This window comes from Nycticebus coucang, chromosome 7, assembly GCF_027406575.1.
Source record: "Nycticebus coucang isolate mNycCou1 chromosome 7, mNycCou1.pri, whole genome shotgun sequence".
NCBI lineage: Eukaryota > Metazoa > Chordata > Mammalia > Primates > Lorisidae > Nycticebus > Nycticebus coucang.
In genome coordinates this window covers 27,463,977-27,479,170 of record NC_069786.1, presented here as the reverse complement: position 1 = coordinate 27,479,170, position 15,194 = coordinate 27,463,977, and the positions used below count along the sequence as shown (strand labels likewise).

General features: G+C 41.0%; 1 protein-coding gene across 4 annotated transcripts in view; it reads left to right on the top strand.

Annotated features, from left to right (window-relative positions):
- ZRANB3 (zinc finger RANBP2-type containing 3) overlaps positions 1-15,194 on the top strand; it is a 368,725-nt gene that overhangs the window by 328,562 nt on the left and 24,969 nt on the right. For all 4 annotated transcript variants that reach the window (XM_053596787.1, XM_053596786.1, XM_053596789.1 and 1 more), the window contains 2 exons: positions 8,438-8,849; positions 12,043-12,240. In XM_053596787.1, coding sequence (XP_053452762.1) covers positions 8,438-8,849; positions 12,043-12,240 — 610 coding nt within the window. The remainder of the gene's footprint in view (positions 1-8,437; positions 8,850-12,042; positions 12,241-15,194) is intronic.

Sequence of the window (15,194 nt, the reverse complement as noted above, 5' to 3'; positions counted from 1 at the left end):
TAATATCAGAAATTAATAATTCAATAACAAAGGAAAGAGAGCTAATGAAGATCACCCAGAAAGTAGAATACATAAAGAGATGGAAAAAGAAAATACAATCAAATAATCTGTTCAGATGCTTTTTTCCTAATAAGAGATTCAGAAAGAGAAGACAGAGGAATAAAAAGCAGTAAAATACCCAGAACTGAAGGATGGGAGGTTATCTGATTAAAGTGCCTACTAAATGAAGCCGGTAGACAATCGAATACACACTCACATAAGAGAAAAACTCAAATCAATTCAAGGTGGGGAGAAGGAGAATGAGGGAACAGGGAACGGGGAGGAGGAAGGGGGATGGGTGTGTTCCCACTTAAGGGGCACAATGTTAGGGTGTATGGCACACCTCTTGGGGGCAGGACACAATTATAAGAGGGACTCTACCTAACAAGTGCAAACATTGTAACCTAATTCTTTATACCCTCAATTAACCTGAAACAATTAAAAAAAAAAAAAAGGTACCTACTGAATGCTGGCTCTTGGCCCTAACCCTAGCCACTCAGGAGGCTGAAGTGGAGGCTGGACTTCAAAACCTGCCTGGGCAAGAGCTCATCTCTTAAAAAAATAACAATTAAAAAAAAAAAAAAAAAAAAGGGTGGCGCCTGTGGCTCAGTCCGTAAGGCGCCGGCCCCATATACCGAGGGTGGTGGGTTCAAACCCGGCCCTGACCAAACTGCAACCAAAAAATAGCCAGGCGTTGTGGCGGGCGCCTGTAGTCCCAGCTACTCGGGAGGCTGAGGCAAGAGAATCGCTTAAGCCCAGGAGTTGGAGGTTGCTGTGAACTGTGTGAGGCCACGGCACTCTACCAAGGGCCATAAAGTGAGACTCTGTCTCTACAAAAAAAAAACACCTACTGAGCACCTAGTATAATGATGTGCGTAACTCAGACACACACTAAAACCACCTGCTACCCTTCTGATTTTTCCTTTTGTTTTTCTTCTAAATTTCTCTTCCTCATTCTACCCTTAATGTTGTTTCCCCTGCCTTCTATCATTGACTTTTACCTTTTCTTCTTGCTTGAACTACCTCCATGTGTCATGACAGCCAGTTTCATGACTTTATGTATCAGTGGTTCCCAGATACTCAGTTGTCTCTTTCCCTTGGACTCCAGACCTACTTTCGGAAACCCTCTACTCTGGTACCCACCAGTTCTCATACATGTCTAAAAGTGAACTTGTTTCCTTGTATTTTCTGTTTCTGCCTTCTAATGAACCTATTTGTCTTTTCTATTGTAGTAACTAAAAATAATACTTTACCATGTTACAAGTCAGAAATCTAGAAGTTGAGGATCACTTTGGGCCCCAACGTCTTCCTCACCCCTCTTGTTCAATCAACATGTCCTGTCATAGCTTAGTAATAGCCCCAGGTGTTCTGATTCCCAGCCAACCCTCCAATTCCTCATTGTTATATATGAAAGGGATACCCAAGGGTCATTGGACATTCAAGGAAAAAATCTATAGCATGGAAAAGGTGAAGTGAAATAAACCAATACAAAAATGACCCCAAAGATCACAGTGTCATAGTATAAATAAAATGAGAATATCTAGAAAAACAGGGAACAATAAGGAACTTCTATTTATAAAAATTCTTTAGAGATAGGGTCTCACTGTCATGCCCAGGCTGGACTCAAATTCCTGGACTCAAACAGTCTTCCTATCCCAGCCTCTGGAGTAGTTGGGAATATAATATGAGCCGCCATGTCTGTCTCAGGAAGGAACTATCAAGTGTTTAAAATAGACAGCCAAGATAATTCTATACAGAAGTTGAAAGATAGAGAAAAACTCTAAGAGATTAGAAAGCAAAAAGACAAGAAGAAGGAAAATAATGAAAATAAAAATAAGACATAAATTTATTGATCCAACATTCTGCTAACAGGAAACCCAGAAAAAAAGAAAATGAAGATGAAGAACTTTCAAAGAATAATAGAAGATTTCAAGTTTAAGATTATATTCAAAGGGATGCAAGGCTGGTTTAACATACGCAAGTCTATAAACGTTATCCACCATGTTAACAGAGGCAAAAATAAAGATCACATGATCCTCTCAATAGATGCAGAAAAAGCATTTGATAAAATCCAGCATCCTTTTCTAATTAGAACACTGAAGAGTATAGGCATAGGTGGCACATTTCTAAAACTGATTGAAGCTATCTATGACAAACCCACAGCCAATATTTTACTGAATGGAGTAAAACTGAAAGCTTTTCCTCTTAGAACTGGAACCAGACAAGGTTGTCCTCTGTCACCTTTACTATTCAACGTAGTGCTGGAAGTTCTAGCCAATACAATTAGGCAAGACAAGGAAATAAAGGGAATCCAAATGGGAGCAGAGGAGGTCAAACTCTCCCTCTTTGCTGACGACATGATCTTATACTTAGAGAACCCCAAAGACTCAACCACAAGACTCCTAGAAGTCATGAAAAAATACAGTAATGTTTCAGGATATAAAATCAATGTCCACAAGTCAGTAGCCTTTGTGTACACCAATAACAGTCAAGATGAGAAGCTAATTAAGGACACAACTCCCTTCACCATAGTCTCAAAGAAAATGAAATACCTAGGAATATACCTAACGAAGGAGGTGAAGGACCTCTATAAAGAAAACTATGAACTCCTCAGAAAGGAAATAGCAGAGGATATTAACAAATGGAAGAACATACCATGCTCATGGATGGGAAGAATCAACATTGTTAAAATGTCTATACTTCCCAAAGCAATCTACCTATTCAATGCCATTCCTATCAAAATACCAACATCGTACTTTCAAGATTTGGGAAAAATGATTCTGTGTTTTGTATGGAACCGGAAAAAACCCCGTATAGCTAAGGCAGTTCTCTGTAACAAAAATAAAGCTGGGGGCATCAGCATACCAGATTTTAGTCTGTACTACAAAGCCATAGTGCTCAAGACAGCATGGTACTGGCACAAAAACAGAGACATAGACACTTGGAATCGAATTGAAAACCAAGAAATGAAACTAACATTTTACAACCACCTAATCTTTGATAAACCAAACAAGAACATACCTTGGGGGAAAGACTCCCTATTCAATAAATGGTGTTGGGAGAACTGGATGTCTACATGTAAAAGACTGAAACTGGACCCACACCTTTCCCCACTCACAAAAATTGATTCAAGATGGATAAAGGACTTAAACTTTAGGCATGAAACAATAAAAATCCTCCAAGAAAGCATAGGAAAAACACTGGAAGATATTGGCCTGGGGAAAGACTTCATGAAGAAGACTGCCATGGCAATTGCAACAACAACAAAAATAAACAAATGGGACTTCATTAAACTGAAAAGCTTCTGTACAGCTAAGGAGACAATAACCAAAGCAAAGAGACAACCTACACAATGGGAAAGGATATTTGCATACTTTCAATCAGACAAAAGCTTGATAACTAGGATCTATAGAGAACTCAAATTAATCCACATTGAAAAAGCCAACAATCCCTTATATCAATGGGCAAGAGACATGAATAGAACTTTCTCTAAAGACGACAGACGAATGGCTAACAAACACATGAAAAAATGTTCATCATCTCTATATATTAGAGAAATGAAAATCAAAACCACCCTGAGATATCATCTAACCCCAGTGAGAATGGCCCACATCATAAAATCTCAAAACTGCAGATGCTGGCATGGATGTGGAGAGAAGGGAACACTTTTACACTGCTGGTGGGACTGCAAACTAGTACAACCTTTCTGGAAGGAAGTATGGAGAAACCTCAAAGCACTCAAGCTAGACCTCCCATTCGATCCTGCAATCCCATTACTGGGCATCTACCCAGAAGGAAAGAAATCCTTTTATCATAAGGACACTTGTACTAGACTGTTTATTGCAGCTCAATTTACAATCGCCAAAATGTGGAAACAGCCTAAATGCCCACCAACCCAGGAATGGATTAACAAGCTGTGGTATATGTATACCATGGAATACTATTCAGCCATTAAAAAAAATGGAGACTTTACATCCTTCGTATTAACCTGGATGGACGTGGAAGACATTATTCTTAGTAAAGCATCACAAGAATGGAGAAGCATGAATCCTATGTACTCAATTTTGATATGAGGACAATTAATGACAATTATGGTTATGGGGGGGAAACAGAAAGAGGGAAGGAGGGAAGTGGGTGGGGCCTTGGTGTGTGTCACACTTTATGGGGGAAGACATGATTGCAAGAGGGACTTTACCCAACAATTGCAATCAGTGTAACCTGGCTTATTGTACCCTCAATGAATCCCCAACAATAAAAAAAAAAAAAGATTATATTCAAAATTAATAGGTATCCTGGTATAAAATTATATTTTAAGAAAAAAAATATATATATGTAGAATGTGGAATTTAGTAACACCCGAGATAGAAAGACTATCCAGGGCGGCGCCTGTGGCTCAAAGGAGTGGGATGCTGGCGCCTGTGGCTCAAAGTAGTGGGATGCTGGCCCCATATGCCAGGGGTGGCGGGTTGAAACCCAGCCCCGGACAAAAACTGCAAAAAAAAAAAAAAAATAGTAAAATGATCCAGTAAGTCTCCAAAATGCAGAAGTAGTTTGCAATGTACAAAGGAATGACACTGTCGAGTGGCACCTGTGGTTCAGTGAGTAGGGCACCAGCCCCAGCCAAACTGCAACAAAAAACAGCCAGGCGTTGTGGCGGGCGCTTGTAGTCCCAGTACTTGGGAGGCTGAAGCAAGAGAATTGCCTAAGCCCAGGAGTTGGAGGTTGTGACAGGAGCTGTGACACCATAGCACTCTACCGAGGGCGACTCTGTCTCTGAAAGAAAACAAAAAGGAACAACACTGTCAGCATCATCAGATGTTGGAAGAAACAGAACAATGTCTTTAAGGATTTGAAAGGATTTGTAAGTCTAGCAAAACTACTAAAGATGAGGACAAAATCGCCTCACTTCTAAACAGGCAAGGACAGAAAGTTTACCTCCCTTGTGAGAAAAGCAGGGCTTAACTAAAAATAGCTGATAGAATTTGTTCATGTTTGGTGAACATTTGCTAGTATTTTCAAAATCCTGTAAGCTCTCTTTGCAGTTTTATGGTATGAAATAGAACGTTTTCTTTAAATGTTTAATTTCTTTTTGTTTCTTTTTTTTTTCTAAGACAATCTGTCACTTTGTCACCCTCAGTAAGAGTGCCTGGTATCATAGCTCACGGAAACCTCTAACTCTTGGGCTCAAATGATCCTCTCACTTCATCCTCCCAAATAGCTGGGGCTACAGATGCCTCCCACAACACCTGGTTATTTTTAGGGCCTGAGTCTCACTCTTGCTCAGGCTGGTCTGAAACTCCTGAACTCAGGCAATACACCCACCTCAGCCCCAGGGTGCTAGGATTATAGGTATGAGCCACTGCGCCCAGCCCCTTTTGTTTAACATTTTTTTTAAACAACCAAACTTTATCAGTCTATTAATCTCTCTGCTTTCCTCAGGAGGCCGAGGCAGGTGGGTCACCTGAGTTCAGGAGTTTGAGACCACCATCTCTACTAAAATCCAGAAAAAAAAAAAAAATTAGCCAGGCATTGTGGTGGGCACCTGTAGTCCCATCTACTCAGGAGGCTGAGGCAAGAGTATAGATAGCTCAAACCTAAGTGTTTGAAGCTGCTGTGAGCAATGAGGAAGCCGGGGCACTCTCCCCAGGGCAGCAGAGTGAGACTGTCTCAAAAAAAGAAGCTACATTGGGTCCCGCGGTGGTGGCGCTGAGCCAGCGGTGCACATTTCCTCCATTCTCAGTACCCGCTCTCCAGCCATCCACCCGCGCTGCCACCTTGATGGAGCAGGCCGTCTCCTTCGCCGAGGACTTCCTGGCAGGGGCATCGCTGCAGCCATCTCCAAGATGGCCGTGCCCAGATCGAGTGGGTCAAGCTGCTGCCACAGGTGCAACTGGCCAGCAAGCAGATCGCAACCAACAAGCCGTCCAAGGGGATCCCCAGGAGCAGGGCGGGCTGTCCTTCTGGAAGGGCAACCTGGCCAACGTCGTCCGCTACTTCCCTGCCCAAGCCCTCAACTTCACCTTTAACCATAAGTACAAGCAGATCTTCCTGGGGGCTTGGACAAGTACACGAAGTTCTCTAGGTATTTTGTCCGCAACCTGGCCTCCAAGGGACTGCGGGGGCCACCTCCCTCTGATTTGTGTACCCCCTGGAATTCTCCAAAACCGCTTGGCTGCCCACCATGTGGGGAAGTTGGGCACCACCTGGAATTCAAGGGCCTGGGAGACCTGTGAAGATCACCGAGTCTGATGGGGTCCACGGCCTGTATCAGGGCTTCAACATCTCGGTGCAGGGCATCACCGTCTACCCGGCCGCCCACTGGATATGTACGACACTGCCAAAGGTGTAGTCCCCGAGCCCAAGAACACCCACACTGTGGTCAGCTGGATGATGGCCCAGACCGTGACAGCCGTGGCTGGCGTTGTCTGCTATCTCTTCCACACGGTGAAGAGGAGGAGGAGGATGCAGACCTGGGGCAAAGGAGCTGACATCATGTACAAGGGTACCGTGGACGCTGGCGGAAGATCTTCAGGGACTAGGCGGGTAGAGCCTTCTTCAAGAGAGCCTGGTACAATGTCCTCAGGAGCATGGGGGTGGGAGGGTCTTCATGCTGGTCCTGTACAACAAGCTCAAGAAGGTCATCAAAGGGCAGCTGCCCCCTGGGGTCGTGGGGACTAGGAGAGCCACAGTAGAATCCCTAACTATCAGGGACCAGCAACCTTCGAGAAACTCCAGTTGTCCTGGCCAAATCATGTAGAGGCCAAGGAGGCTTTAGAAAGGGGCTCCAGATCATATTGACCATTGATTATGAGGGAGGGGAGTCCTGACATCATTTGGGCCACTCAGACCTAAGGTCCAGACGCTTGTAGGATGTGTTGTGTTTAACAATTTATTTAAACAGAAAACAAAAGAAAACATTTTAATATTAATAACTTTGTGAACATTCCATTTATAGCTTGAGTGTGAAAGCATTTTTCTAGTTTCTTGAATTGACTTGAAATATTTACACAATTGCCTCCTTTCCCTGACTACACCTAGGGCTATAAAGTGTGTGTGTGTGTGTGTGTATAATTTTTTTTTTTAGAGACAGAGTCTCACTTTGTCACCCTCACTAGACTGCCATGGTGTCAAGCTCACAGCAACCTCCAACTCCTGGGCTTAGGCAATTCTCTTGCCTCTGCCTTCCAGGGACCACAGGCACCCGCCACAACGCCTATGCCCAGTTTTTTTGGGTTTTGGGGGTTTTTTTTGCAGTTTTTGGCCAGGGCTGGGTTTGAACCCACAACCTCTGGCATATGGAGTTGGCACCCTACCCCTTTGAGCCACAGGCGAACCCGCAGGCTATTTTTTGGTTGTAGTTGTCATTGTTTAGCTGGCCCAGGTCAGGTTTGAACCCGCCATCCTCTGTGTATGTGGCTGGCACCATAACCACTGTGTTATGGGCGCTGAGCCTATATTTTTATTATATAAATTCTCTAACCAAAGTGTTTTACCTTTCTAAAGCTTTAGTTTCCTCATCTGAAATATGGAAATATTAATAGTACCTAACTCGGGCGGCGCCTGTGGCTTAGTCGGTAAGGTGCCGGCCCCATATACCGAGGGTGGTGGATTCAAACCCGGCCCCGGCCAAACTGCAACCAAAAAAATAGCCGGGCGTTGTGGCGGGCACCTGTAGTCCCAGCTACTCGGGAGGCTGAGGCAAGAGAATCGCCTAAGCCCAGGAGTTGGAGGTTGCTGTGATCTGTGTGAGGCCACGGCACTCTACCGAGGGCCATAAAGTGAGACTCTGTCTCTACAAAAAAAAAAAAAAAAAAAAAAGTACCTAACTCACACAGCTGACATGAGGATTAAATGAATTAATTTATGTAAAGTGCTTGACACATATTAAGTGCTAAGAAAAAGTTAGTGTCTCAGTGCCTGTAGGTCAGTGGTTAGGGCACTGGTCACATGCACTGGGACTGGTGGGTTCGAACCCAGCCCGGGCCTGCTAAAATCAAAAAAATAGCTGAGCATTGTGGCAGACATTGTGCACTCCCAGCTCTTTGGGAGGCTGGGGCAAGAGAATTGCTTGAGCCCACAAGTTTGAGGTTGCTGTGAGCTATGACGCCACAGCATTCTACCAAGGGCGACATAATAAGACTTTATCTCAAAATAAATAAAATGAAATAATAAAGTAAAAATAAAATAAAGACAAGTTAGACATAGGAAATGCATGGATCTGTTAATGACATTTTGTATGTATGTATACATGAAAAGGCATAGCATAATTCAATTCATTTTCAAAAAGGCATTCAAAAGATAAAGCAATATAGTTAATGAAATTATTTTGTCAAGCTTTTTCATTTAAGAAAAATATATTAAATTGTCTTAGTTTAATAATTATTTGCTTTTTTCCTAGTTTGAAAAAGAAAAACAGCATGATATTCGATCGTTCTTTTTACCAAAACCTAAAAAAGGACAATTGATAACCTGTGATGAATCAAGGATATTGCAGGGAAAAAATACTGCAGTGGCATCAGACCCCAGAAAAATAGCTGCAAGAAATATCACTGATTATGAAAGTGATTTTGAACCCGAAGCTAAAAGGTTGAAATTGATTGCCACCAATGACCACTGCAGTCCTCACGAGGAGAAACCATCCTGGCCCAGGCAAACCAAAACTCCACTTATGGAAGGTGTCCATGAAGCCAAGTCCCAGTCAGCCACCCTCACTGTTCCTGGAGAAGGCTGGCAGTGTCGTTTCTGTACCTATATCAATAATTCAATGTTACCTTATTGTGAAATGTGTGAGAATCCTCAAGGAAGTGCTGGTGAGTACATAGAGGGTGACTGTGAAGGTGGGCGCTGGCAGTAGTGTCTTCAGATAACCTATGCTTTTAGAGACTGCTGTTAGCAAGGGTTAGTGTGACTCAGCATGACTTTAACTTTTAAACTGGAGTAAGAACTTCATGTAGTGAAGACTACACTTATCCCTTGTGGAATGTGAAAAGCTCCCAGTTCTGTCAAGAATGTATATCCCCAAGTGTCTGTGACATGACATTAATTTGGCACAAATAGACATTTCTGATTAATGTTAGCAGGATGTGAATTCAGTGGGTAGGAATAGAAGATCTGTTGCTATGGAAGCAAATATGCCTTATAAGTCACAGACCTGCTGTTTTCTTTCCTCTGTAGATAATACTTGTTTTTAAGGAAATTACATATTATTTGTATGTTTAAATAGCAAAATACTCCAGTGTTGCTTCTTTGCCTAGTCAGATACGTTATGCCTTTTTTTTTTTTTTTGCTTGACAAATCATCAAAATTCCTTTATAGATCTTTTAAGAACCAATTTGCTGTCTGATTTATGGCTTTATTTGTTTCTACAGCATATTTTAAAGTCAGAAATCATAAACTTTCCTCAGGTGTAGCATGATATGCCATTCTTTTTTTTTGCGGGGGGGACAGTGTCTTAAGCTGTCGCCCTGGGTAGAATGCCTTAGGATCATAGCTGACAGCAATCTCCAACTTGGACTCAAGCCATCCTCTTGCCTCAGTTTTTCTATTTTTAGTAGAGATGGGGTCTTGCTTTTACTGAGGCCGTCTTGAACTCATGAGCGCAAGCAGTCCACCTGCCTTGGCCTCCCAGAGTGCTAAGATTATAGACATTAGCTACCACACCCAGCCAATATGCCATTTCTTGATGTTTAGTTTCTGAAGTACTTTCATAACAATCATAATACTCATGATTGTTACAAGAAAAAGATGATTAGTATTCTTTTTTGTTTCTAATTTTAGAGAGTATTTTTATGGCAATGAAAAATGCCAAGTTAACAGTTTGGAAACTGGAAGTGCTCATTTTATCACTTGTAATAATTTTATACATCTAATTTTCCATCATATGTTAATTCTTCAGAATATTGACACTGACCAAGACTCAGCTAAGATATAAACCCTGATATTGCAATTCCTACCTCCTGCCTTGCTCTCCTCTCTGTCTTACTTGTGACCTGAAGGGAAATGTAATCAGGAACTGCGTCTTCCCTCTTTTACTTCTGGGTACTCCTACCAAAACTGACAAGTCTGCCATCTGGGTGGTTATATTTGTAATGTGGATGACTATTGTCTATGAACTAAATTGGAATCACAAGCTTATTGCATGTATTATCCCTGCCACAATTAGCATGATTCTATGCAATTCCCAACTCCTATAGGCAACAAAAATAAAGTATATCTTGACTATAAAATAATGTCAGTTCACATTAAGTATATAACTTGAGAGATTTAGCAACAAAAATTATAATTTCATATGGATTTTATAGTTCTGACTTCTTTAAGCAATGAAAGTTCCTAGATGCATGATTTAATAAGCAAGCTATCAAGCAAATTGAATAAAACCAACTACCCTTTCTGAATATAAAAGTCTGATTAGAGAGAAATATTCTAAATGACAGTGATATTACAATATATAAAAGTTATAGTTGTTAGATTGAAATTATGTAAATTGGCAACCTCGATTTGGTTGTACCCCAACAGTATTTAAAAGCAGAATTAACTCTAATTCATCTGAATTTTTAAGTAATGCCTTCCATACAGCACTTTGAGGAACAGGTAGAATGCAGAAACTTAGAGGAGCAATATTATATTATTACAGACTATAAGGGAAGAAGGTGGGGAATTGATGTGCTCCCAACTACTGGGCACAATTATATACCTGTATACCTAAAAGTAAGGGCATATAGCACACCTCCTGGGCACAGGACTCAACTATAATAGGGATTTTACCTAATAATTGCAAACTTTGTAACCTAATTGTATCCTCATATTAATCTGAAATTTAAAAAAAGAATATTACAGACTATACAGGTTGCTGATATAGTCTCTAGTGAATTATAGAAAATTTGGTTTAGTATATATTGAAGCTATTATTTGTTAATATGTAGCACTTGTATTTTCTCTTAACATTTGTATTTTGTATAATATCTTACACCTTACATCCAGATTTATACCTCTCCCTTGAATTCCAGGATGGATCTATCCAGTGGCCTATGTGACATCTCTGCCTGTGTGTCCAAAATAGGATCCTAGATTAATTACTACTTCCACATCTAACACCCAAGTCTCTTCCTCGCCTCCTATACTCAATTCATCACATAACTTCCAGATTCAATCTTGATTCCAGCCACTTTATCTTTTTTGCTACCATCCTCCTCAAAAGCCATCATCATCTTCTCCCTGACCTTAATAGCCTCCCTACTAGTCTCCCTTGCTCAGATCTTTCTGTGCACAGCAGCCAGAGTGAGCCTTTAAAAATTTAAGTCATTATTATTTCTTTGACTACAACTGTCTAATGCAGTGGTTCTCAACCTGTGGGTCGCAACCCCTTTGGAGGTTGAACGACCCTTTCACAGGGGTCGCCTAAATATATCCTGCATATCAGATATTTACATTACGATTCATAACAGTAGCAAAATTACAGTTATGAAGTAGCAATGAAAATAATTTTATGGTTGGGGGTCACCACAACATGAGGAATTGTATTAAAGGTTCGCGGCGTTAGGAAGGTTGAGAACCACTGGTCTAATGGCTTATAGTTATATTTAGAATCTAATCTAAGAATGTAGGCCCTGAGGCCAGGCTTCCTAGATTCATGAACAGCTTTTGGTTCAAATGGCTCTCTGAGAACTTGGTCCTCAGCACTTTTGCTATGGTAGTACTCCCTGTAACCCTTATTCACAAAACCTTTGTTATATTATCTCTATTTGAAAATGCATGATTTATTTGTTTACTTTATGTCTATCTCTGCCACTTAGAATGGAATCTCTAGGAGACAGGTACTTATTTCTCTTGTTCCTTGCTATCTCTCCAGTACTAGACTAGTATTAGGCATGTATTAGGCTCCAGATTTATATTTTGAAAGAATGAAAAAACATTATTAACTTTTTTCTTTTTATAAGACATAGCTGTGACTTTTTAAACTCTTAAATGTAAATTATTGTTTGATTTTAATAATTGTACATATAGGTAGTCTCAGCCATATCCAGGATATAAGCAAAAGTGAGAAGGATGAGTCTCAGAAAAACACCTCCAGAGAAGTTCAAACTAACTCAGACTGTGAAAAACAAATATTTGCACAATCGGAACCTGACCAGTTGGCTGAGAGCAAGGAAGAAGCATCAAAAGTTGAAAAGGAAGGGAAACTTACACCCCAGCCAGGTGATGGTAAGTCTTATTTCCATTTTGAGCTTCCAAATGATAGCCACGTACCTAATACATAATGCTGTTATTAGATTTGCAATTACTACCTTGTTCCAGGTTCCTTTTATTCCCTTTTATATTAAAAATACCAACCATTTTTGTAACCACATATTTAAACACCAGATGGCTGGAAGAGCTGATTGTGTCTGTTGGCATTCAGACATTACACATAGAGCAAAATCAATAAATAGCTGCATGTGCTGCCACCAGGCCTGCTGCCCACCTCAGCCACGCCTAGCCCATTCACACAGTGAAGTGCTGTTTTGATGTTTGGGAGGTGCTTATGGACCCAAATAGTTAAGACTGACAGATTGTTAACACAAAAATTCTTTTAGATGACTATACTTAATTTGCATATTTTTCAAAGTTTTTTGAAGAAAATGTTTTTAAGGAACATAATTTCAAGACTACCCCGTTTCCCCGAAAATAAGACATCCTCCGAAAATAAGACCTACTTACAGGAAAGATAAGGCGTCCCCTGAAAATAAGACCTAGCGCATCTTTGGGAGCACACCTTAAAATAAGACACTGTCTTATTTTCGGGGAAACAGGGTATAATGAGTCATGACTACATTTGGAACCAACTAAGTAATGTTTCAGATTTATTTACTTTTTGGTTGATTCCATTCATTTTTTATAGCTGTGATAGTTAGCATATACCAGCTTATATGGCATACACCACTGTCTTTTAAAGACCAGCTGGCTAAAACCTGTGAGTACTTTGGGGTTTTGCTTTATTACTCAGATAGTGACCTACAGATAAATATTCTTATTAAAACAAACATAGGATTATTGGGATCAGACTGTTGAAGTTTTTCTTCTAAGTTAGTTGCTTTTTTTGGAGATAGAGTCTCACTCAGTTGTCGCCTTGGGTAGAGTGCCGTGGTGTCATACCTCACAGCAACCTCAAACCCTTGGGCATAACTGATCCTCTTGTTTCAACCTCTTCAGTAGGTGGGACTATAGGCTCCAGCCACAAGGCATGGCTAGTTTTTTATTTTTAGTAGAGACAAGGTCTCGCTCTTGCTTAGGCTGGTCTCGAAACTGTGAGTTTAGGCAATCCACACGCCTCTGCCTCCCGGAGTGCTGGGATTACAGGAGTGAGCCACCACACCTGGCCCATCAACCAAGTTTTTAAAGTACCCAATGTCTTGATTAGAAAAATAATAATTTGGGTTTGCTCCCTCTTATTGGGCACAATGTTAGGGTGTATGGCATACCTCTTAGGAGTGGGACACAGTTATAAGAGGGACTTTAACAAATGCAATCAGTGTAACTTAATTTTTTGTACCCTCAATGAACCCCAAACAATAAAAAAAAAAAAGATAGAAAGCCCACGTAAGTGAGTCATTTCCTAACAACATAAGAAAAATAAAGTTATTGTATATCCAGTAAAAAAAAGAGGGACTCTACCTAATAAATGCCAATATTATAATCTAATTATTTGTACAAAGAAAAATAATAATTTGGCTGGGCATGCTGGCTCAGGCCTATAATCCTAGCACTATGGGAGGCCAAGACAAGAGGATCATTTGAGCTTAGGAGTTCAAGATCACCCTGAGCAAGAGTGGGACCCCCGTTTTTATTAAAAATAGAAAAAATTAGCTTGGCGTTGTGGTGGGCACCTGTAGTCCCAGTTACCAGGAGGCTGTGGCAGGAGGATCATTTGAGTACAGGAGTTTGAGGTTGCTTGTGAAGTAGATTGAGGCTATGGCACTCTAGCCTGGGGCAACAGAGTGAGACTATGCCTCAAAAGAAAAGAAAAGGGGCCAGGCACCGTGGCTCATGCACGTTATCCTAGCACTCTAGGAGGCTGAGGTGGATGGATTGCCTGTGCTCACAGGTCTGAAACCAGCTTGAGCAAGAGCAAGACCCTGTCTCTAAAAATAGCCGGCGTTGTAGCAGGCGCCTGTAGTCTCAGCTACTCAGGAGGCAAGGGAATGGCTTGAACCCAAGAGTTTGAGGTTTCTGTGAGCTATGACACCATACCACTCTACTGAGAGCGACAAAGTGAGACTCTGTCTCAAAAAAAGAAAGAAAAGAAAAGAAAAATAATAATTTGATGTTACCATGTTGTACATGTTATACCATGTATAACAGCAAACAATGTATTTCTGGGTTAGACACAGTGGTTCACTCCTGTAATTCCAGCACTGTAGGAGGCCAAGGCAGGGAGATCACTTGAGGCCAGGAGTTTGAGACCAGCCTGGGCAACACCCCATCTCTACAAAATATAAAAAATATTAACTGGCATGGTGGCACTTAACTGTAGTCCCAGCTACATGGACTACAGTAGAAGGATCACTTGGGCCTAGGAGTTCAAGGTTGTCATGACCCATAATTGCACCATTGCACTCCAACATGGGTGATAGAGTGAGACCCTGTCTCATAAAAATAAAAACAAAACAAAAACTCGATTCATCATAGACTTTTATATCTGGGAAAGTACTTTAAAAAGTCATGGAGGAGGGCAGTGCCCGTGGCTCAAGGAGTAGGGTGCCAGCCCCATATACTGGAGGTGGTGGGTTCAAACCCAGCCCTGCCAAAAAAAAAAAAGTCATGGAGGAACTATAACAGAGGTTAAAAGCACAAGATCTGGAGCAACATCACTGAGTTAAAAACCTCTTACTATTGGTGTGACCCTGATGAAGTTAATGTGCCATAGTTTCACCTTGTGTAAAATGCACTATTTATTTCTAAGAGCTGTTAATATATATACTGAGAACAATGTGTAGTACATTATATGTGCTTGATAAGTGTTAACTATAATTATTATTTAGATCTGCTTTGATAATCCTTTCTCTCCTATAGAATATTTTAGACAGTAGGACTGAGCAAAGGCTAAATTAGAAGAGATTATTCCAAAAGAAGCTTTCTAGTCATCTCCTTTTGTGAAGGCACAGCATAGGCCATAGGGA